This window comes from Myxine glutinosa, chromosome 10 (genome assembly GCF_964187855.1).
Source record: "Myxine glutinosa chromosome 10, kmMyxGlut1.1, whole genome shotgun sequence".
In the NCBI taxonomy this organism is placed as follows: domain Eukaryota; kingdom Metazoa; phylum Chordata; class Myxini; order Myxiniformes; family Myxinidae; genus Myxine; species Myxine glutinosa.
Window position 1 is genome coordinate 27,607,991 of NC_136270.1, and position 23,712 is coordinate 27,631,702.

At 46.8% G+C, this 23,712-nt stretch overlaps 1 protein-coding gene across 1 annotated transcript in view; it reads left to right on the forward strand.

The window, feature by feature from the left end:
- The window catches only part of LOC137434319 (signal-transducing adaptor protein 1-like), a 55,341-nt gene that overhangs the window by 12,089 nt on the left and 19,540 nt on the right, over positions 1-23,712 (forward strand). Inside the window, exons 5-8 of the mRNA XM_078785490.1 lie at positions 2,314-2,429; positions 10,950-11,084; positions 14,980-15,046; positions 16,828-16,939. Coding sequence (XP_078641616.1) covers positions 2,314-2,429; positions 10,950-11,084; positions 14,980-15,046; positions 16,828-16,939 — 430 coding nt within the window. The remainder of the gene's footprint in view (positions 1-2,313; positions 2,430-10,949; positions 11,085-14,979; positions 15,047-16,827; positions 16,940-23,712) is intronic.

A 23,712-nucleotide genomic window follows, 5' to 3' on the forward strand; every position in this document is an offset into this window, starting at 1 on the left:
CTTGTGTGTGTGTCGTTGGTTGTAATCTCCACAAGGGCGTTTCAGAAGGTAGAATGGAGATCTGCCAGGTCTTGACCCCTCCGTGTGTGTGTGTGAATTTGTGTATGTATCAAGTAGCGATAGGAGGTTGTGAACAATATCCACACAATCCATACTGAGTTCTCCAACCTCTGGTTCAGTTGCAGAACTAGGATGACTAGAGGTTTTTTGGAGTTTAAAAAAAAATGCTTGATAGTGCCTAAGCTTTTTAAAATTAATGACAGTTATATACAAGTACACATTCACATAAATAAATACAAAACAATCACCAGACGTTTGAATACAAATAAATCATACAATTCCAGAAGTGTACGAAGTTGTTTGTACGGTTTCTTCTTCTTCCTGATCGGCATCACACTTAACTCAGAAACGTGATGAACGCCACATTCACACCATTCACCCACCAGCATATATAGAACCCCCTTCCTCTCTTGCCTTCCCCCTCCCCTCCATCCCCTCCCCTACCCCCATCCCTCCCCTTCCCCCCCTCCCCTCCCCTTCGCCCCCTCACCTCCCCTCCCCCCCCCCCCCCACACGGCAACGCCAGGTACTTCTGCTATAAACATATATATAAACATGCCGCAAGGCGACAAATGACCAAATGAGCTTTAACTCCGAGGCATTCAATCCAATGGCGGACCTTCTTTATACGCGAAGGCAAGGAGTGGGGGGGGGGGGGGGGGGGGGGGGAGGGCCACAAGCGCTTACGTTCACGGGTCCCACTGGATGTCCTCGAACCTGCGATGATGAGCAATTCGAGCCGACACAGAATTTAAAATGTACAAAAATACCGGCTTTATTAAAGAAATGCCGGTCACAAAATAGTGCACAAAAAAATCCTAAATGGAGCGCCCCCTACACAGACTCGTGAAACAGCACAAGAGGAAAAATAACTGGAAAATAAATGTGTTATTTTGTGGGCACCTAGCTCTGAGCGTCTCTTGAACCTCTTCGGGAATCATCCAGGCCCAAGCGTGCAACCCGGGCACGACACAGGCATCGGCGGCAAACCCGATATTGAACACATCCTCAACCATTTCTTGGACATGCATTTTCCGATCTTATTCAAACTTAGCACATAGAAAAGGAATTATGGGTTACATATACACGTCATTTTCTTTTTCGAGATCAGATCCAATATGGCCGACTGGCGGCCATTTTGTTATTTAAACGTGTCCCCAACCATTTCTCAGCATGCATGGACTGATTTTGTTCAAACTTGGCAAAAAGACAACACATGAGAGTATACATACGCAGAAGATTTTGTTTTGTAATCCGACCAAATATGGCCACGGTTTTAATGAGGGAAGAGGGGTGGAATCACACTTTCAATGAGGAATTACTTTTTATAAGTGGCAAAAGTGGCAATGATGATATTTTTGTCCTCCACCTTTTTGCTGACAAGCTCAGAGATGGGGGACATTAAAATGAGCTCCCTTCAACTGACCCACTGACCACTGGAATGATCATCCGCTCATGTAGTTTTATGTACGCGATTATTTAAAAAAAACTCATGATCTCAACGTGTTTAGATCATGCCGCTGATTGGCTGAATTATGATACCATGGTAACTTGCGTTGTGTACATGACATTTCAAAAACATTCAAGATTTAGCTTTCATATTACACAGATCTACTCCTCATACCACCCAAAAGGCAGGGGACTTAGAGTGTATATTGCAACAACACAACACCAAACAAACAAACAAAAAACAACAACAACAATACCAACAAAAGGCGGGTCCTCGTGTATATTGCAGCATTATTTTGGTATTGTCAATTTTTTTAATCAGTTTTTTTACCAATTCAAATTTGTACCACGTACACCTAAGTAATAGTAACTATCACTAGATATCATTGACAAACCAGTGAAATTGATTCTCCGACATGTTTCTCTCTTTATTTCAAGCCAAAGAAAGACCAAAACACTATTTACAACACACTATTTACAACACACTATTTACAACACATTATTTACAACACACTATTTACAACACACTATTTACAACACACTATTTACAACACACTATTTACAACACACTATTTACTACCAAAGCATTGCATTATTTTGTGGGTGAATGTTAATGGAGCTTTAAATAACACCATAATACATTTTAATAACCAAGGTTAAGTGATAACTAAGTTTTTAGACGAAGGTCTTGGAATTAGACCCATTTTCAGGTCCACATGCTTTTGGGACTTAAAATCATTTTTGCACTGTTCGTGATTCTTTAAATAAAAGCATGCTTTGTGATGTCACCCACACACCCTGTAGAATAGGATACCACAGCACCTGAACCTTCTTCCTGGGCAAATAGTAATGCTTGAGGAAATACTCCAAGCGAGACAGAGGATCGAGAATGATCTGCACAGAATTGAAGCGTTTCCAGAGTGAGTAGCTGCTTGTTACGAATCCGTGGAATAACATGAAATATCGGAGCAGCATTATGATACTTGCATTGGTTCACTCATTGTTACTGGTATGATTATTACACATAAAAAGTTGATGCAATCATGGTGGAAATCTGCAAACCAGAGGAGGACCTTTGATGCCATTGGCAGATAATTCAATGAGTTGTTTGAAGACAAATAGCATGAGATTTCAAGAGAGGCTACTCTGACCTCTTTGTGGAGATTCAGAGCATTCATTGCCCATTTCTCGCGATCACGAGCATCGATCTCACAAATTTCCAACCCAGTCTAGTTTAATCATAAATGTTGGCTGCCACAGCAGCCCCCCCCCCCCCCCCCCTAACAGGTTCGCTTGGTACTCCCAGCTCACCACCTTCGAGGGAAATGGCATAGTGTGCTGACTGTAATTGTTTGCCCGCAGAGAAGCTTCCACTCTCCTCAGAAAGGGAGACCAAATCCTTTTAGGCTGGCACGACAGATGGAGACCAGGCAGCAACACCAAGTTGTCTCTGCATATTTGGAATGCCTCTCGGCACCGCACGGGGATTATAGTCTCGGCCCCCAAAAGCTTGTCTGGCAGTTGTAACCAGAGGTATACAATATTGAGAATAGGTCATGAGAGGAGAAGTCCCATAATAGTCAGGTTTACTATGTTTTTTTCGTTCAAAATTTTGGTAGATTAGCAAAACTATACATTTTTGGAATATTCAGAGCATGAGGAATCCAAAAATTAATGTTTGCATTTGCGTAGACACCTTTGCGAAAATGACACTCAGGACAGTGATGAAGATCTGTAAAAGCATATTCCTGAACGGTATAGACCTAGTAGATCCTGTGTATAGGACTTATAGTTCAATCTGATACTAACAAGGCTGCTTTCTTGCTTTATAAACCCATACCTATAACTTCAAAGGACTTGCAATATCATGTATTATGTAATGCAGTTATATCACAAATATAAAGACAATGGTTTTCAATTACCTTTGTTTGTTGCTTTTCTATCATCCTGAGCACTATTTTGAGGCCTTTATTGGATTCCTTGACCCAGAAAACATAGGATTAGCATATTTAATTAAGTTTATAGGTTGACTAGAAGCCGAGATAGCGCAAAATACGTATTTAATGGCGGCCATGTTGAAAGTCCAAAATGGCGGCCATGTAGGTGTCTGTGCAAATGTCAACATTGATTTTCGGATTCTCCATGCTCTGGTGATCCCAAAAATGTACAGGTTTGCTAATCCCAAAATTTTGAACGAAATTATATTTGTTAACATAGTGAACCTGACTATAAGGACTCCCTCTAACATAGGGCCTCCTCTCCATCTGATCGCATGACCACCTGAGTCCCCAGACATGGTTTGCAGACCGTGATCATCCAGGTCGCCAGACATAGCTCCACCAAATGGCCCCACAAAGGTCCAGTAGGAGACGATCCATTGTCAGCTGATAACACCCAAGTGCAATATATGATGGAAGATGATGATGAGGGAAATGATAAGGAGGAGGAAGAAAAAAGGCGTTTGGTGGAGAGTGACAAGGGGACCGGAGGTGAAATGCCATTTGGAAGAGAGAGAGAGTGTGTCCTCACGAATCACCTCAAACAGGCCTTTGCTCACGTGTGGCAACAGACAAGGTTTTGTGGTTAAACATTCCAGGACTAGCAAGTGATCATTACTCGATTACTTTCCTCCGTTGTTATTCCATTTTCATTGTTTGAAAATCATGCCATATAGATCTGGATCCCTCGGATCTGGGAGCCTGTGCCGTCGATGAGTCCTCGAACGTGACCGTGCTGCTGCGATTGCTTCCTCACTGATTGGCAGCACTTTAGAGTGGCAGCACCTAACTGCAGATCCTGGCAACTGCCAAGGGCTAGTTTCTGCTTCTAAAGTCGTGACTTCATGCGACACCCATCATAAAATTGGTCCCAGCAGTGCTCATTAATAGCCTTGCAACAACTATCGGGGATGCCTCAGAGTGGGGGTTGTACCCTCCAAAGCAAGTCTGGGGCCAAATCTTCCCCATTTTCCCTGATGCCAGGATTCATCAGGGCAGCGTGGCCACGGTCAAAGTGCCCATCGGTCCCCATGGACCGGCCCTTTCTGCTCGTCTCTCTCTCACTCTGATGTGGCCCTGATTTGGTGAAGGTGGTGGTACACCATCCTGGATGTGGAGAATCTCTGGGTCGCTTCTGCGAGATCTATCAGCTGTCTCTGTGCAACAGGCTTGTTCAAGAGAACTGTCCAGGACTATACAACAACAACAACGACAACAACAACAACAAGAGCAACAGAGCGAGGCATCAATGTGTGTGCTGTCCCTCAGATGGACGTCAAACTGGGTGTACTGTCTGCCGGCATTACTTGGTGGATGCTAAAGATCCCATGGTGTCCTTCGTGAAGAGTAGGTGTGCTATGGCCGGCACCATTAATAAATTACAAAAAAGAAGAAGAATCCACAAGCTTGTGTGTCTTTACATGTGTATACACACACGTGTGTGTGTGTGTGTGTGGTTGCTAGGATACGGCAGCATGCCAAAAACCGTTATAGGTGACAGTTTGAACATTCAAAGTGTAGTTTGATCGAGAGGTAGGTGGTGTGGTCATGCTGGTTGGTAAATTGATGTATTTAATGTAAGATGTGAATGATTTAATGATATTGTGGGAGCTGTGCTCGCACGATAAAACCGGACAAAATGAACGACGCCAGGAATGAAGTTTCACTGAGCTATTTATTTTCAGCTCACTCGAAAGAACTCAAAAGCACTGAATCAGCCCATCGAACGGGCGGCAATTTACACGTAAAGCTCAACACACAAAAGTCACGCCTCTCAGGTGGGGCGTGGTATGCAAATAGGTAAGCCAAGTGTTCGCCCGGGAAAGGCAAGTCTGGACACGCCCGGGCGAGTCCGGACAAGTGACCGCTCGCCGATTGCATCATCGGCCGGTGCAAGGTAATTGTGTCATGCTTCCGTTAACCGCTACATGCGCCCCCCCAGAATTAACATGCACCGGGAGAGTCAGTTTGAGGGGGGTCTTGATGACCTAGCTGAAACGACCCTTGGCGATTCTTGGGGGGGGGGGGGGGGGTGGTAGGTGGCGTGGCGGTGGATGGTCTGGTGGGGGGCTTGGTTGACAAGGGATGGCCCCGTCGTGGAGGAAGGGCCAACCATTGAGGTTGGTCGAGGTCCAAATGGGCCGGCTTGAGGTGGTCCACGGAGATGCGGTCTGGCTTGCCGCCGATGTCGATGATGAACGACTTGTCGTCCCCCTTCAGGACCCGGAAAGGTCCATCGTACGGCGGCCGGAGCGGTCCCCGGTGTGCGTCGTGCCGGATGAAAATGTACTCCGCAGTGCGAAGTGCTGGGGGGACTGGGGGTTGGGGGCAGCTGTGGTGGGACGTGGGCACGGGGGCAAATCTCCTGGTGGCCTCCTGGAGGACCGAGCGTTGGCGAGCCGCGGACCAGGGGCCGGTGGCGTCAGGGATGAATTCGCCCGGCACGCGCAGTGGCTGGCCGTAGACCAGCTCGGTGGTGGAAGCCTGGAGGTCCTCTTTAGGGGCCGTTCGGAGGCCCAATAGGACCCACGGGAGCCTGTCGGCCCAACCGTCGTCCAGGAGGCTGGCCCTGAGAGCGGCCTTCATCGAGCGGTGGAACCGCTCGCACAAGCCATTGGCTTGGGGGTGGTACGCCGTGGTGCGGTGTAGCTTGACCCCCAAGGCCTGGGCGACCGCGCCCCAAAGGTCGGAGGCGAATTGCGGGCCTCTGTCGGAGGAGATGTCCGAGGGCGCGCCAAAACGGGCAATCCAGGTGCCAATGAAGGCCTGCGCCACGTCGGCAGATGTCGTTGATGCCAGCGGGATGGCCTCCGGCCACCTGGTGGTCCTGTCCACCATCGTGAGGAGGTGGGTGAAGCCCCGCGAGGAGGGCAGGGGTCCCACCAGGTCCACATTGACGTGGTCAAAGCGCCGCGCGGGCACGTCGAATGGTGCCAACTGGGCCTGGGTGTGCCGGTGGACCTTCGCGCGTTGGCGGGCGACACAGGCGTTGGCCCAGTCGCAGACGTCCTTGCGGAGCCCGTGCCAGACGAACCTTGCTGCCACGAGCTTCTGTGATGCTTTCCGGCCCGGGTGGGAAAGGCCGTGGAGGGCATCAAAAATGTGCCGCTGCCATCCGGTGGGCACGATGGGGTGAGGTTGGCCCAGGGAAACGTCACACAGGAGAACCGTGCCTGTGTCCTCGAAGGGGACGTCGGCCAACCGCAGGCCTGTGTCCGCTGTCCGGAGGGCTTGTACCGTGGGGTCGGCGGTCTGGTCGGCCGCCATGCGGGCGAAGTCCACACCCAGGTGGACGGCGTTCGCGCCGGACCGGGAGAGGCAATCGGCCACAGCATTGTCCTTACCCGTGACGTGCCGGATGTCCGTCGTAAATTCGGACACGGCGGAGAGGTGGCGCTGCTGGCGGGCCGACCACAGCTCCGCAACCTTGGCCATGGCGAAGACCAGGGGTTTGTGGTCCACAAACGCCATGAACGGGCGGCCCTCCAAAAGATGGCGGACGTGGCGAACAGCCAGGTAAAGGCCGAGGAGCTCGCGGTCGAAAGCGCTATACTTGCGCTCGTTAGGGCGAAGCTGCTGGCTGAAAAGGCCAGCGGTTGCCAAGCCCCGTTCACCCACTGTTCATGCACGGCGCCCACCGCGTAGTCGGAAGCGTCCATGGTGAGGGCGATGGGTGCGTCGAGCACCGGGTGTGCCAGCATGGTCGCGTTGGTGAGGGCCAGCTTAGCGCCCGTGAACGCCGCGTCCATCTCTGTGGTCCAGGCGACGTCGTGCTTGGCCGGCTTGTCCCGGAGGGCTTCGTACAGGGGGCGCATGAGTTGGGCGGCACGAGGCACGAACCGGTGGTAGAAATTTACCATCCCCAAAAATTCCTGTAGGGCCTTGATGGAGCGGGGGCGCGGGAATCTTGTGACTGCCTCCACCTTGGTAGGCAGCGGGACGGCCCCGCGCTTCGTGATGCGGTGCCCCAGGAAGTCGACGGCCGTTACGCCAAACTGGCATTTCGCCGGGTTGATGATGAGGCCGTGCTGGCCAAGGTGCTCAAAAAGCATGCGCAGGTGGATGAGGTGCTCTGCCCGGGAAGTGCTGGCGACGAGAATGTCGTCCAGGTAAACGAAAAGGAAGGTGAGGTTGCGCAGCACGCTGTGCATCAGCCGCTGGAAGGCCTGGGCCGCGTTCTTAAGGCCGAACGGCATGCGAAGGAACTCGAAGAGGCCGAAAGGTGTGATTACCGCCGTCTTCGGCACGTCGGCCAGCCGGACGGGTACCTGGTGGTAGCCCCGAATGAGGTCGACCTTGGAAAATATCACCCACCCCGCCAAACGGGTGGAAAAGTCCTGTATGTGTGGTATCGGGTACCAGGCGGGGGTGGTGGCATCGTTGAGGTGGCGGTAATCGCCGCATGGTCGCCATCTGCCACCCGGTTTGGGCACGATGTGCAGGGGCGAGGCCCACACGCTATTCGAGTGCCGCACAATGCCCAATCGCTCCAGCGCGTCAAATTCCGCCTTCGCCACGGCGAGTTTGGCCGGGTCGAGGTGGCGAGCCCTGGTGTAGACCGGTGGACCTGTGGTCGGGATGTGGTGTTCGATGCCGTGCTTGACGGCGACGGCCGAATACGTCGGCTGCGTGAGGGCGGGAAACTCGGCGAGTAGGCGGGTGAAATCGTCCACGGCCGGGAGCGCGCAGGCTAGCTTGGTCGGAGCGGAGCCGCTCAATGAGCAAGCGAGCGAGCTGAAGGTCTCCGCGTTGATGAGCCGACGCCGTTTGACGTCGACCAAAAGCCCATGCGCGCAAAGAAAATCTGCACCCAGCAAGGCCATGGGCACGTTCGCCGTGATGAAGTCCCACTTGAAGCGCTGGTCCCCGAAGCAGAATGCAACGCTGCGCGAACCGAAGGTGCGGATAGAGGAGCCGTTTGCGGCGACCAAGGCGGAGCCGCACAGCACGGCCTGTTTGTCCTGCACCGAGGCAGGTATCATGCTCAGCTGAGCGCTGGTGTCGCACAAAAAACGCCGCCCGGACGCTGTGTCCATGATAAACAGAAGGCTGCCTGAATGGCCGACGCTCATGGCAGGCAGCGAGCACCGGCCTGGTAATTTCCCGACCTACCGAAAGTGCACGGTGGGCGGCACGTTCTGGCCTTCTGCCCAAACCTGGCATGGTAATAGCACATGGTCCGCTCTGGTGGAGGCTCCGGCGGTCGCGTCGGGTTCGGTCGACGGGGCGTCGCGGCGGCCGCTGCCGCCAGTGGCGCTGACTCGGCCGGTGGTGGTGCCGGTCGTGGCGCGGGCGTTGCCTCGGTCGGCCCAGGGTTCCAGGCGGCCGCTCCGACGTGTCGCCTGGCCGAGAAAAATTTATCGGCCTCCTTGGCCAGGGCGCGAGGGTCCGTGATGGGCGAGTTAGCCAAAGCTAACCGTACCTGCCCGGGTAGCTGCCGGAGGAACAGCTCGCGAAGAGGAAATCCGGGCTGTGGTCGCCGAGTAGAGCCAGCATGTGGTCCATGCACTGGGATGGACGGGCCTCACCCAGCTCTGGGAGGTCGAGTAGTTGTCGCGCGCGTTCGGTCTCCGTGAGTCCAAACGCACCGAGGAGTAGGCCTTTGAGCGCGCCGTATTTGTCGGCGTTCGGCGGGTTCTGTAGGAAGCTCAGGACCCGGGCCGCGGTGGAGGCGTTGAGCGCGGAGACCACATGGTGGTAGCGCGTCATGTCCTCCGTGATGTTCCGCAGGGCGAAGAGAATCCGCTTGGGCGAACCAGACGGCCGCGTGCAATTCCCAAAAGCCCGGGAGCTTCAAAGCTACAGATGACTCCATCGCCGTGTTCTCGAAAAGGGGTCACCAATTGTGGGAGCTATGCTCGCACGATAAAACCGGACAAAATGAACGACGCCAGGAATGAAGTTTCACTGAGCTATTTATTTTCAGCTCACTCGAAAGAACTCAAAAGCACTGAATCAGCCCATCGAACGGGCGGCAATTTACACGTAAAGCTCAACACACAAAAGCCACGCCTCTCAGGCGGGGCGTGGTATGCAAATAGGTAAGCCAAGTGTTCGCCCGGGAAAGGCAAGTCTGGACACGCCCGGGCGAGTCCGGACAAGTGACCACTCGCCGGTTGCGTCATCGGCCGGTGCAAGGTAATTGTGACATGCTTCCGGTAACCGCTACAATATCATATTATCGAGTGTGTAAGGAAAGTTCTAAATATATGATAACACATCAAATCCTATTGCGAGTAAAGTTGGAATAAGTGATGTTGCATTGATGGGTTGACTGACTGCCTGGATGCAACTGAGGTTGTGGATCTACTGATGTACCATCTATTGATGTGGATCCATGATCGAGGTTGTGGATCCGCCGTTTGGAGAGGTCCTGGGCTGAAAGGATCGAAACCTCGAGGAAGAACGGTGCCCAGCTGATGATCCATGCAGTCGGGAAACTAGTCAATAGCTTACAGGTTAAGGTTCTTGCTTTAGGTAGAGAAACTATGTTTGAGGTTTACAATTTAAATAAAGTTGAATGTGGGATGTTGTGAAATTAACATCATTTACAACAATCCTTTACATTATTGATATTTAAGTTTAGGAACAACCGATACTGTACAATTAATTAAGTGTGTGTGTGTGTGTGTGTGTGTGTGTGTGTGTGTGTGTGTGTGTGTGTGTGTGTGTGTGTGTGTGTGTGTGCGCGTGTCTGTGAATAAAAGAGAGAGATAGAATTGTGAGGAACAGAGATGACAAAACGAGCTGTGTCTGTATGTGTGTGTGTGTGTCTGTATGTGTGTAGGTGTGTGTGTGTGTGTGTGTGTGTGTGTGTCTGTACGTGTGTGTGTGTGTGTGTGTGTGTGTGTGTGTATGTATATGTGTGTGTGTGTATGTGTGTGTGTGTGTGTGTGTGTGTGTGGATGTATGTCTATGTGTGTGTGTGTGTGTGTCTGTGAATATGAAAGAGACAGAATTGTGATGAACAGAAATGAAAAAACGAAACGCGAAACGATCTACGGAATGAAACGTGATGTGGGAGGGAGAGGATTTGAGCTCTTGAAGTCACATTTTACATGAGATGTAATCACACATTTCAAACTGTATTTCCCATATGCACGCACATGCATTCACATGTTATCAAAAGTAAATACCAGTACATTGTGTAGATTACATCATTTGTGCATCTGATAAATTGCCAGTAACCAGTTTGTAAAACTGAATGTGCAGGTGCAGCATCGAACTCAATATGTCCAAATGTCACACACATCCATGCCCGTGGGATTCCCACGGGTGACCACACTAGTACGGTATATTCTGACCAGAACATGATGTATAAATCCTCAGAGACAGCATAGGGCAATGGAAACAGAATATTACACCATTGAAGAGATAACATGGAGCAGAACAAAGTAAACACGGATGAGAATCAGTGTCCACTATTTCTCTTTCGACCCGAAGGTACTATTTTGATGTAGCAAGAGACGAAGCTGAGAAAATGCTGATGGAATCGGGGGAAATTGGCTGCTACCTACTACGACCAACAAGTGATGGGGAGAACATTTGCCTCAGTGTGAAGCAACCAAAATCCTCAAGGTCATTGTCCACTGTTTGCTAGTACATACCACATTCTAATTTATAGATGTACTCACATTCTAATTGTACATACTTTATAGACGTACTCACATTATAATCGTACCTACTTTATAGACGCTCACATTCTAATTGTACATACTTTATAGACGTACTCACATGATAATTGTACATGCTTTATAGACGCTCACATTCTAATTGTACATACGTTATAGACGTACTCACATTGTAATTGTACATGCTTTATAGACGCTCACATTCTAATTGTACATACTTTATAGATGCTCACATTGTAATTGTACATGCTTTATAGATGCTCACATTCTAATTGTACATACTTTATAGACGTACTCACATTGTAATTGTACATGCTTTGTAGACGCTCACATTGTAATTCTACATGCTTTATAGACGCTCACATTGTAATAGTACATACTTTATAGACGCTCACATTCTAATTGTACATACTTTATGGACGTATTCACATTCTAATCGTACCTACTCTATAGACACTCACATTCTAATTGTACATACTTTCGAGACGCTCACATTCTAATTGCACATACTTTCGAGACGCTCACATTCTAATTGTACATACTTTCGAGATCCTCACATTCTAATTGCACATGCTTTATAGACGTACTCACATTATAATTGTACATACTTTATAGATTCTCACATTCTAATTGTACATACTTTATAGACGTACTCACATTATAATTATACATACTTTATAGAAGTACTCACATTCTAAATGTACATACTTTATAGACGCTCACATTCTAATTGTACATACTTTATAGACGTACTCACATTGTAATTGTACATACTTTATAGACGTACTCACATTATAATTGTACATACTTTAGAGATGAACTCACATTATAATTGTACATACTTTAAAGATGTACTCACATTATAATTGTACGTACTTTATAGACGTACTCACATTCTAATTGTACATACTTTATAGACGTTCTCACATTATAATTGTACATACTTTATAAACGCTCACATTCTAATTGTACATACTTTATAGACGTACACATATTCTAATTGTACATACTTTATAGACATACTCACATGATAATTGTACATACTTTATAGACGTACTCATATTCTAATTGTACCTACTTTATAGACGTACTCACATTCTAATTGTACATACTTTATAGACATACTCACATTCTAATTGTACATACTTTATAGACGTACTTACATTCTAATTGTACAAACTTTATAGACGTTCTCACATTGTAATTGTACATACTTTATAAACGCTCACATTCTAATTGTACATACTTTATAGACGTATTCACATTCTAATTGTACATACTTTATAGACGCTCACATTCTAATTGTACATATTTTATAGATGCTGACATTCTAATTGTACATACTTTATAGATGTATGACATTATAATTGTCATACTTTATAGATGTACTCACATTATAATTGTACTGACTTTATAGACGTACTCACATTATAATTGTACATACTTTATAAAGGTATTCACATTCTAATCGTACCTACTTAATAGACGCTCACATTCTAATTGTACCTACTTTATAGACGTACTCAATCTAATTCGACATACTGGTACTTTCTAGAGGTACTCGGTTGAAAAAAGAGAATGTGTACTTCTGGCCAGCACTAGATGGCATTTTTGGCCTATAGTGCATTCAGAAATTATTAAGACCCCTTTTACTTTTTTCACATTTTGTTATATTGCAGCCTTATGCTGAAATCGTTTAAATTCTTTTTTTTTTCCCCCTCATCAATTTACACTCAATACCCCATAATGACAAAGAGAAAACAGGATTTTAGAAAGTTTTGCAAATTTATTAAAAAGAAAAAACTGAAATATCACATTCACATAAGTATTCATACCCTTTGCTACGACTGTTTTAAATTTAGCTCAGGTGCCTCCCATTTCTCTTGATCATCTTTGAGATGTTTCTACACCTTGATTGGAGTCCACCTGTGGTAAATTCAATTGATTGGACATGATTTGGAAAGGCACACACCTGTATACATAAGGTATCACAGCTGACAATGCATATCAGAGCAAAAACCAAGCCATGAGGTCGAAGGAACTGCCTGCAGAGCTCAGAGACAGGATTGTGTCGAGGCACAGATCTGGGGAAGCCTACAAAAAAAAAATCTCTGCTGCATTGAAGGTTCCCAAGAGCACAGTGGCCTCCATAATTCTTAAATGGAAGAAGTTTGGAACAACCAGGACTCTTCCTAGAGCTGGCCGCCCGGCAAAACTGAGCAATCGGGGGAGAAGGGCCTTGGTAAGAGAGGTGACCAAGAACCCGATGGTCACTCTGGCTGAGCTCCAGAGATCCTGTGTGGAGATGGGAGAAACTTCCAGAAGGACAACCATCACTGCAACACTCCACCGATCTGGCCTTTATGGCAGAGTGGGCAGACGGAAGCCAAACAGTTCAATCTTGGTTTCATCAGACCACAGAATCTTGTTTCTCACAGTCTGAGAGTCCTTTAGGTGCTTTTTTGCAAACTCCAAGTGGGCTTTCATGTCTTTCACTGAGGAGAGGCTTCTGTCTGGCCACTCTGTCATAAAGCCCAGATCGGTGGAGTGTTGCAGTGATGGTTGTCCTTCTGGAAGTTTCTCCCATGTCCACACAGGATCTCTGGAGCTCAGTCAGAGTGACCATCGGGTTCTTGGTCACCTCTATTACCAAGGCCCTTCTCCCCCGATTGCTCAGTTTGGCCGGGCGGCCAGCTGTAGGAAGAGTCCTGGTTGTTCCAAACTTCTTCCATTTAAGAGTTATGGAGGCCACTGTGCTCTTGAGAATCTTCAATGCAGCAGAGATTTTTTTTGTAGGCTTCCCCAGATCTGTGCCTCGACACAATCCTGTCTGAGCTCTGCCGGCAGTTCCCTCGACCTCATGGCTTGGTTTTTGCTCTGATATGCATTGCCAGCTGTGAGACCTTATATAGACAGGTGTGTGCCTTTCCAAATCATGTCCAATCAATTGAATTTGCCACAGGTGGACCCCAATCAAGGTGTAGAAACATCTCTAAGATGGTCAAGAGAAATGGGAGGCACCTGAGCTAAATTTCAAGTGTCATAGCAAAGGGTATGAATACTTATGTCAATGTGATATTTCAGTTTTTTATTTTTAATAAATTTGCAAAACTTTCTAAAATCCTGTTTTCTCTTTGTCATTGTGGGGTATTGAGTGTAGATTGATGAGGGAAAAAATGAATTTAAACGATTTCAGCACAAGGCTGCAACATAACAAAATGTGAAAAAAGTGAAGGGGTCTGAATATTTTCTGAATGCACTGTATGTTTGCACATTCTGTATGGACAGACAAATTGACCCAAATGCAATACCCTCTTCATTGGTGAGGGTAATAAGGCGGTGTATAAGGGTGATTTAGAACACTGCTTTAGTAATGCTAAATTCCAGATTTTATTGAAACAATCTTTAACGCTCCGTTAGTGCGGCGGGGTATCCACTAACCCTAACAGCCCTTTTGCATATTAAAATCCCTCCACACTACCAGAGGGTTAAGGTCATTATTTTATTAAAATTGAAGTTTAAACTTGGACACTGCATGGGGTATCGTGCTCTATGACCTCTCTATTGATGTGTTATGCAAATGTTTTTGTCCAAATGAATTTTTTTCTCGACGCTGCACTGCCCGGATCCTTGGCGATTAATATGGCAGCACTTTCATATTTGTGGTACCAGTGGTTTGGCTGGAGAGGCAAAACTGACACACAGACATTGGATCTTATTACATGGACGTTTATTGAAAAATAAAACCTTGGAATGCCTCGGATGATTGTGCGTTTCGCCTCTGTATGTAGTACCTTTTGAAAACTTTCACGTGTGACCCTTTGTGTTCTGTTTTGGTGCAGTGTGCAGCATTTCAAGATAATGCACAAAGGAAGGGATTCATGGTTTACTCAATCACGTTCAGATGTGGTGAGTAGCACGCACATAGACACTTCAACAAGAGCAATAAACATGCAGCTCATCCTGTCGTTGGCACAGTCATATGGACACACTCTAACTCAAACAACTTGTGTACATTATGTGCAGTATAGATATGTATATACATTGCTTCCAACATGAAAGAAAAACCTGTGGTCGTCTCTGGTCTTCTATGGACTCAAATATCAGTGGCCACCTGCTTTGGCAGGATATTGAAACAATGTGCCAACCATTGATTGATCAATGCGTATTTTCCCTGAACCAATGGCCACCATTCAATGTGAGCAAGGAAAAACATTTTTGGGGCATTTTGCACTTGCTGAAGCAGACATTACCTCCACGCATAGTGAGAGTGAGGCCCGACTGGGCGTATCTATCATACGATAGTGAGAGATAGGCTTGGCTGCATTATACGGCCAGATATAGCTCGGCCTCCTGTGAACCTCGACGTAAAAAGGATTACATGTTCAAGGGTTGAAGACCATTGATTGAAATCAAGTTTGTGAAAAAGAGGAACTTCCGTTTGAGGTTTTCACTAAAATCTTCCATCTCTTCCAACAAATGCTTGAAAAACTATCGGGGAAGCCTCTTTGCGGTGGTTGTACCTCCAAAGCAAGTCGGGGGCCAAATCTTCCCCATTCTTCCCTGCTGCCCGGTTCATCAGGGTAGCGTGGCCATGGTCAGAGTGCCGATCGGTCCCCATGGACCGGCCTTTTCTCTTTCTCTTTCTCTTTCTCTCTCTCTCTGCCGTCTGTCTCGTCCCTCTCTCTCTCTCTCTCTCTCTCTCTCTCTCTCTCTCTCTAACCCTGTCGTGGCCCTGACTTCGTGAAGGTAGGGGTACACTATCCTGGATGTGGGGGATGTTTGTGTCGCTCCTGTTTCAAAACAAAAACCATTGAACATTTAGGTTTCATCTACTCCCCGTACCACACAAAAGGCAGAGGAATAGCGTATCAGCTCCTTGTTAATCTTACCTCTTCTTTTCACTTTTCCTTTCCTCTCTCCTGTTCTTCTTTTCCTCTTATCTCTCCTCTTTCCCTTTCCTGCTCGTTTTCTCTTCTTTTGTTTGTTTCCCTATTTTCCATTCCCCTCGACTCCCAACTCCTGAACCTCTCTCTCGTGAGTTGTCAAAATGAGACATTTCCACCCAACGTTCTCCTTACCCTTGATGATGGAGACATCTCCAACAAATGATGAATTGCGAAAGATGATGGGAATAGAGCCTGTGATTGATGCTGTGAAGAGGAACAGGTTGAGATGGTTTGGTCATGTGTTGAGGAAGGATTAAAGTGACTGGTTGAGAAGAGTGATGGAAATGAATGTAGAAGGAAGTAGAGGACGGGGAAGACCGAGAAAGAGTTGGCTAAAGATGGTGGAAGAAGAAATGCGGGCAAGGGAGTTAACAAGGGCAGATGCAGAAAATAGGACAAAATGGAGAAGATTGTCATGGGGACCGCAAGGCTAACCCCCGCTCTAGCAGGGAAAATGGCCTTTAAAATGCATGTTGTTGTTGTTGTTCTCCTTACCCTGACCGGCCACTTATGCATGTACCTCTGACTCACTCCCAGGCCATATCAACCCTTACCAATAACCCTAACAGCTACCCCCTATTTTGCTCCGAGAAAGTGTTAACGCCAAAAATGTCAGATTCTCTTCTTGCTTCCCATGGTGGTTAGCATATTTCGATCAATATTCTGTTGATTCCATCCAATGTAATGTCTATACATAACATAATTATGGTATATATTGAATCCACTTGTTCTTTCCATCAGAACAATCAAAAGAGACTGCAGGACATCGTAGATACGCACCTGAAAAAGTACAGCTCGGAGATTTTACCATATACACATGTGCGTTACGCAACAGTTTACGGTACAACCTACGGTACGTACGTATGTATTGTTACGTTTATGGGGGTGGGAGGTTAGAGATTACCTAAGGAGAGATAGAACTGTATAGAGTAGGATGGTCCGTGTGCAAGTAGGAAGCAAATCTCGATGTAAGGATTGGGGACATGTTAGGTTGAGCATTGTGTTTGAATGTGCACGATACGAGGGTCATGTTTCTGATAAGATAGAGAGGCAAAGTTAATTAAACGTGTGCAAATCCTCTTGTAAACATCCACCGGGCGGGCTGGGTGACCTCTCTGTAGAACAGAGTTCGCATCAGCCCAGAAGATGTTCTGCTTTTCATTCCCTCCCCTCACTACTCAATAAATGTATCCATTTTTATTTATAAGATCGAGCCTCATGACCACCTCAGGTTACAGTGCATTGAGAAAGTATTCAGACCCCTTCACTTTTTTCACATTTTGTTATGTTGCAGCCTTATGCTGAAATCGTTTAAATTCATTTTTTCCCTCATCAATCTACACTCAATACCCCATAATGAAAAAGAGAAAACACGATTTTAGAAAGTTTTGCAAATTTATTAAATTGAAAAAACTGAAATATCACATTTACATAAGTATTCATACCCTTTGCTATGACACTTAAAATTTGGCTCAGGTGCCTCCCATTTCTCTTGATTATCTTTGAGATGTTTCTACACCTTGATTGGAGTCCACCTGTGGTAAATTTAATTGATTGGACATGATTTGGAAAGGCACACACCTGTCTACATAAACTCTCACAGCTGACAATGCATATCAGAGCAAAAACCAAGCCACGAGGTCGAAGGAACTGCCTGCAGAGCTCAGAGACAGGTTTATGTCGAGGCATAGATCTCGGGAAGCCTACAAAAAAAATTCTACTGCATTGAAGTAGCCAAGGGCACAGTGGCCTCTATAATTCTTAAATGGAAGAGTTTTGGAACAACCAGGACTCTTCCTAGAGCTGGCCGCCCGGCCAAACTGAGCAATCGGGGGAGAAGGGCCTTGGATAAGAGAGGTGACCAAGAACCCGATGGTCACTCTGGCTGAGCTCCAGAGATCCTGTGTGGAGATGGGAGAAACTTCCAGAAGGACAACCATCACTGCAACACTCCACCGATCTGGGCTTTGTGGCACAGTGGCCAGACGGAAGCCTCTCCTCAGTGAAAGACACATGAAAGCCCGCTTGGAGTTTGCAAAAAGCACCTGAAGGACTCTCAGACTGTGAGAAACAAGATTCTGTGGTCTGAAGAAACCAAGATTGAACTATTTGGCTTCTGTCTGTCCGTTTGTTACTTGGCAAAAAAAAAGTTTTTGACAAGTATGTTGATCACTCAGGTTTGTGTGTGTGTTTGTCTGTCCACTCACTTATACCTACAGGTCACAATTTTAAACCGATATTCACGAAACTTCACCAAATGGTAGAGTTCGTGGTCCGACAAAATCATATATATTTTTGAGGTCAAAAGGTCAACGGTCAAACACTTTTTTCAAATTTCTAAAATCCTCAATTTTCATCCGATTGACTTGAAATTTGAATTCGATTTTCATATCAGCAAACGGAATTCAACCAACAACTATATTTGAGGTCAGCATAGGCCAAAAGGTCAACATAGGCCAAATTTCTAAAATCCTCAATTTTCATCAAATTGACTTGAAATTTGAATTCGATTTTCATATCAGCGAACGGAATTCAACCAACAACTATATTTGAGGTCAGCATAGGCCAAAAGGTCAACATAGGCCAAATTTCTAAAATCCTCAATTTTCATCCGATTAACTTAAACTTTGAAGAAGATTTGCATATCAGTTTACTGAATTCAACCGCTAATTATTTTTGAGGTCAAAAGGATTCTCTACTGAGTGCCATGCTACTTTGATCTGTTTTGCTAAGTGTCACTCTATAAGTGATTTTTAATCTGTTTGTTTGTGAACAAAATATCTCAAAAAGTTGTGGACGGATTCGGCCGAAATTTGGCAGAGATGTAGCAAATGTGACGAGGATAAAATGATTAGATTTTGGTGAAGATCGGGATTCGGATCCGGCTACTAGAATTTAAAAAAAGTGATTCTTCACCATTGGGAGAGCGGGCCAAAAACGATACATAGCAGAGAATATCTCAAAAAGTTGCGGACGGATTTGGACGAAACTTTGTGAACCGGTTGTGTGTGACAAGGACGATTCAATATTCGATTTTGGTGAAGATCTGAATATGGATTCGGATATGAGAATTATTTAATTTTTTAAGTGATTCTTTCCAATTGGCAGGTAGGGCCACAAACTATACATAGCAGGATATCTCAAAAATGGATTTGGACGAAACCTGTTGGACAGGTTGTGTGTGTGACAAGGAAGAATCAATTCAATTTTGGTGAAGATCTCGATCCGGATCCGGCTAGTAGAATTTTTAAGTCATTCTTCACCATTGAGTGATATGGCCAACCAGGTGGAGGTTTGCTCTCTACTGAGTGCTGTTCTCGGTCCAACGGTTTCCCTCATCAGCGTCGCACCATGAATAAGAAACCCACTGAGCTTGGTAGGAAGTTCCCTGCAGGACATCTGTGTCTTGCAAGTCTGATCCTAATTTAGTTTCCAAGATGAATTCCCAATGGGAAAGTAATGGCGATAACCAATCTGAACACTCCTTGAGACAGTTATCCAAAGTTCTGCCTCTTTCACCAACATACTCCTCTGCACAGTGCACATTCTGTCCATGCAATGGGCTGAACAGATTACGCTTTGTATGCCACCGCTTGGCCAGATCTGTATCCAGGTCTGAACCAAATTCGAATCGGTTTGTTCTTGTCACCTACACAACTCATCCACCAAATTTTGGGATAGGTCGACTACAACTTTTTGACGACGTATCATGTTATGTATCATTTTGGCCCAATGTCTCAAAGGTGAAGAACCACTAACAAAAAAAATAAAATAATAAAATTATACATGTATATATAATTATATATATATATTGTTGCGGATCTCAAACGTCGGCTCTCCCCTTATCAAGGGGGGGGGGGGGGTTAATCCCCTTGTCCTCTTATCTGGCCGACGCGACCCTGGAAGTTATAACGTTCCTTCCGGTCGGTGGTAAATAGGTATGTTGGTCGATTTTTAGTCCTATTACCTAATTACTACCACCGACTGTAAAGCAAGGGAATAACTCCCGCCCGAATCACGGATATCAGATGGAAACGCCGAGCGGATAGCGATCCGTGATCCGAGCTGTTAACAACAGCTAGACCCGATTCTAAGCGGTTGCGATCGTGCCACGCTTACCCAATTAGAGAAAAGACTGATGCGATCGGATTGAGGAGAAACCAGAAAGAACAGGGCAATTTATTAACAAATGTACAAAGAAGAAGAGGAAATGAAAGAATGTACAAGAAAGAAAGAGGAAGGAAAAGTACACAGGGCAGCCTTAACTACAGTCTTAACTTATTCCCTGGACAAACGGGCCCATCTCACATACAGACACTCACACGGGGATTGCAGATGGTAGGGTGGAAGGTCCGGCGATGGTGGCCAGGCTCCAGTCCGGCTCCAGTCCAGCAGATGAAACCCGGCAGGCAGCTCTTCATGTGGTGTTACACGAGCAGACAATTATAATGACGGGGGAAGGCTGGTATACTGGCGTACATAATATGCGCACTACTCGCTCCAAGCGCCCCCTCTCCAATGTCCTGCACGCTGCAGTTCGTGGCAATGCGTGCCGCGCGCTCGCCCTTAGTACAGCGGGTTGCCACAGCGCATCTCCTTGAAATACCAATGCTTGGCGGCTTCAGTTCCCTCGTAAAGCGCACGTCCCAGGTCAAGCGCCTCTCTCTCCCCGCTCAGACCTCTTTAATGAGCGCTGCTTCATAATTCTCTCAATAGAGTCTTGTTTAACGAGCGCCGCTGCATAAGCCCTCTGTAATCACATCCGCGCTTTCCACAACGATAAGTCCTCCTCAAGGGCTTTGTGCGCTGGCTTTTATAAGTCAAGCCAGCGAACGCTCTCGAAGCCCAAAAGCCACGCCTGTCAGGCGATGTTACTCCAGCCCTGGTTGGCTGGGTATGGCTTACCGGCCCTGCCCTGACGGCTGGTTGACGTGGCCACACCTCCATCCTGGTGCTCCGCCCTCTTCTCGGGCCTTATCTCGTGTGTTTCTGGGCTGGTTTGGGCGGAAGCCCAGCGAGGTTGCAAACGCTGCTGGTCCTAAAGGGCGAGGGCGATGGCTAGCGCTTAATGGCATCGCTTGGAGAGGGAGGCTGTCAAAATGGACGGAATTGGGCCTACTCCTTATTTGATTGACACAACGCAGATTCAACTATTGGAAAATGGCCTTATCTAAACACATACGAAGGAATAACTGATGTCCTATGGTGACCTACGTGTTGCTTGTGGCCTACCTATGGGGTGCTACCTTTAACCTTTAATGATGTTATATTTATTTACAAGTGTGGGTTCTCAAAACCGCAATAACATATATATAAATTGTTGTGGATCTCGGACGTCAGCTCTCCCATTATCAAGGGGGGGGGGGGGGGGGGTGGTTAATCCCCTTGTCCTTTTATCTTGCCGACGCGAGTCCTGGAAGTTATAACGACCTTCCCGGCGTGGCGTTAGGTAGGGTTTGTTAGGCCTAGGGGTTCACTACTACCTAATTACTAACGCCGACCGGAAACGAGGGAATAACTCCCGCTCGAACCACGGATATGATGGGATATGCCGAGCGGATAGCAATCCGCGATCCGAGCTGTTAACGGGTGACTAGACCCGATTATAGCGGTTGTGATCGTGCCACGCTTACCCAATTGGAGAAAAGACTGATGCAATCGGATGAAGAGGAAACCAAGAAAATAGGAAGAACAGATGGGTTTATTAATTATGTACAAAGTAAAGAGGAAACGAAAGAAGGGAATGTACAAGGCAGAGGAAGAAGCAGTTACACAGGGCAGTCTTAATTACAGGCTTAACTTATTCCCTGGACAAACAGGCCCGTCTCACATACACACTCACACGGGGATTGTAGATGGTAGGGTGGAACAGGTTGATGGTCACCAGCGTGTCCAGGCTCCAATCCGGTTCCGGTCCAGCGGACGAAACCCGGCAGGCAGCTCTTCAGTGTAACGCGAACGGACAATTATATCACGGGGGAAAGGCTGGTGTCCTGGCGGCGTACGTAATAGTTGCACACTTGTGCCAAACGCCCCCTCTCCAAGGTCCTGCTTTGAGCTCCCAATGCCAACGAGCCCTCTCTGATCAAGCGCATGTACCCACGAGTTCGTTGTAATGTGCGCTCTCCCAATACGTCCTGTCAACACCAATCTTTCAACGAGTCCTCTCAAGGCGAGCTCTTCTCATCAGTCCTGTTGCCAAGTGCATGCACCCACAAGTCCTCTTTAATGAGCGCCGCTGCATAAGTCCTCTGGTAAGTCCTGTGAAAGGGCTTTGCGTTCGCGCTTTTATAAGTGAACCAGCGATCGCTCCGCCAGCCCAAAAGCCACGCCTATCAGGCGATCTTACTTCAGCCCTGGTTGGCTGGTCATCGCTTACCGGCCCCACCCTGATGGTGGGTTGACGTGGCCACACCTCCATTCTTGTGCTCCGCCCCCTTTTCCGGGCCTCACCTCGTGGCTTATGGCGGCGTTGAGCAAGCTCACGGGCAGCGAAGGCTGCTGCTGCTGGCCGAGGAGCGTACCAAATTGGGAGGGCCGTGGGGTACAGACAGGAGGGCGCGCTTCATGGCGTCGCTTGGAGAGGGAGGCTGTCAAAATGGACGGAATGGGGCCTACTCCTTATTTGATTGACACAACGCAGATTCAACTATTGGAAACATGGCCTTATCTATACACATACTAATGAAATAACTGAAGTCCTATGGTGACCTACGTGTTGCTTGTGGCCTAACTATGGGGTGCTACCTTTAACCTTTAATGATGTGATATTTACAAGAGTGTGGGTTCTCAAAACCGCAACAATATATATATATATATATGTATATATGTCGGTATTCCTCTTTAAACTCAAGAAGAGGCACGTTTGAAGCAGCAAGAGTGGTTTAATGAAAGGAACAACACAATTGTGGAGCGCGTCCGGAAACGCAGAGCTTTGTCACACAAGGCAGTGCAAGTCCGAGCCACACTGAAAATACTCTGAAACAAGCTCCCTTATATAATCGAACAAAGTCTAAAAAACTCTCCGCTGAAGTAATGACCTTCAGATCAGAGAGGGCTGAGTTTGAAGGCACAGATGTGTGTGAAAGTAAGATATTTCTCAAGCTATTATTCCAAACAAGCTGGGCTTACAAGGCCCAGGGATGCGTTCTCATAATAGAGTTCAATGGTGTTACACTTGGCAGTAAAACATATTGAGCCAGGCACATACAAATCAAAGGATACATATTAAATCATACTCTGCTCGAGGTTAACTTGAAGCCAAACAAGAATTAAATGGCAACTATTCCCATAATTCTTCTCACTTTGGCAAATGTGTTGAAAAACGTCTCCAAGGCTGGATCTGACTGAGCCGTGAAACAACATGTTTTGCAATTGAATCTAGTTTTTTTGAAGCAAGCAAAAGAAAGACACAATTATATATATATATATCTCAGGTGCCCTGGGTCACATGGTGCCCCCCCCCCCAGCGTGCCCTGGGTCACGTGGTGCCCCCCCCCCTGCCCGACAATTATCTCCCTTTTATCTCTGAGACAACACATCGAAAGAGACAATATAACCCCAGCAGGCCAGTGCCCCCCAGTCACATGCCAGGCGCGCAATGCGTCACGCATGCTCTGGGAGGGA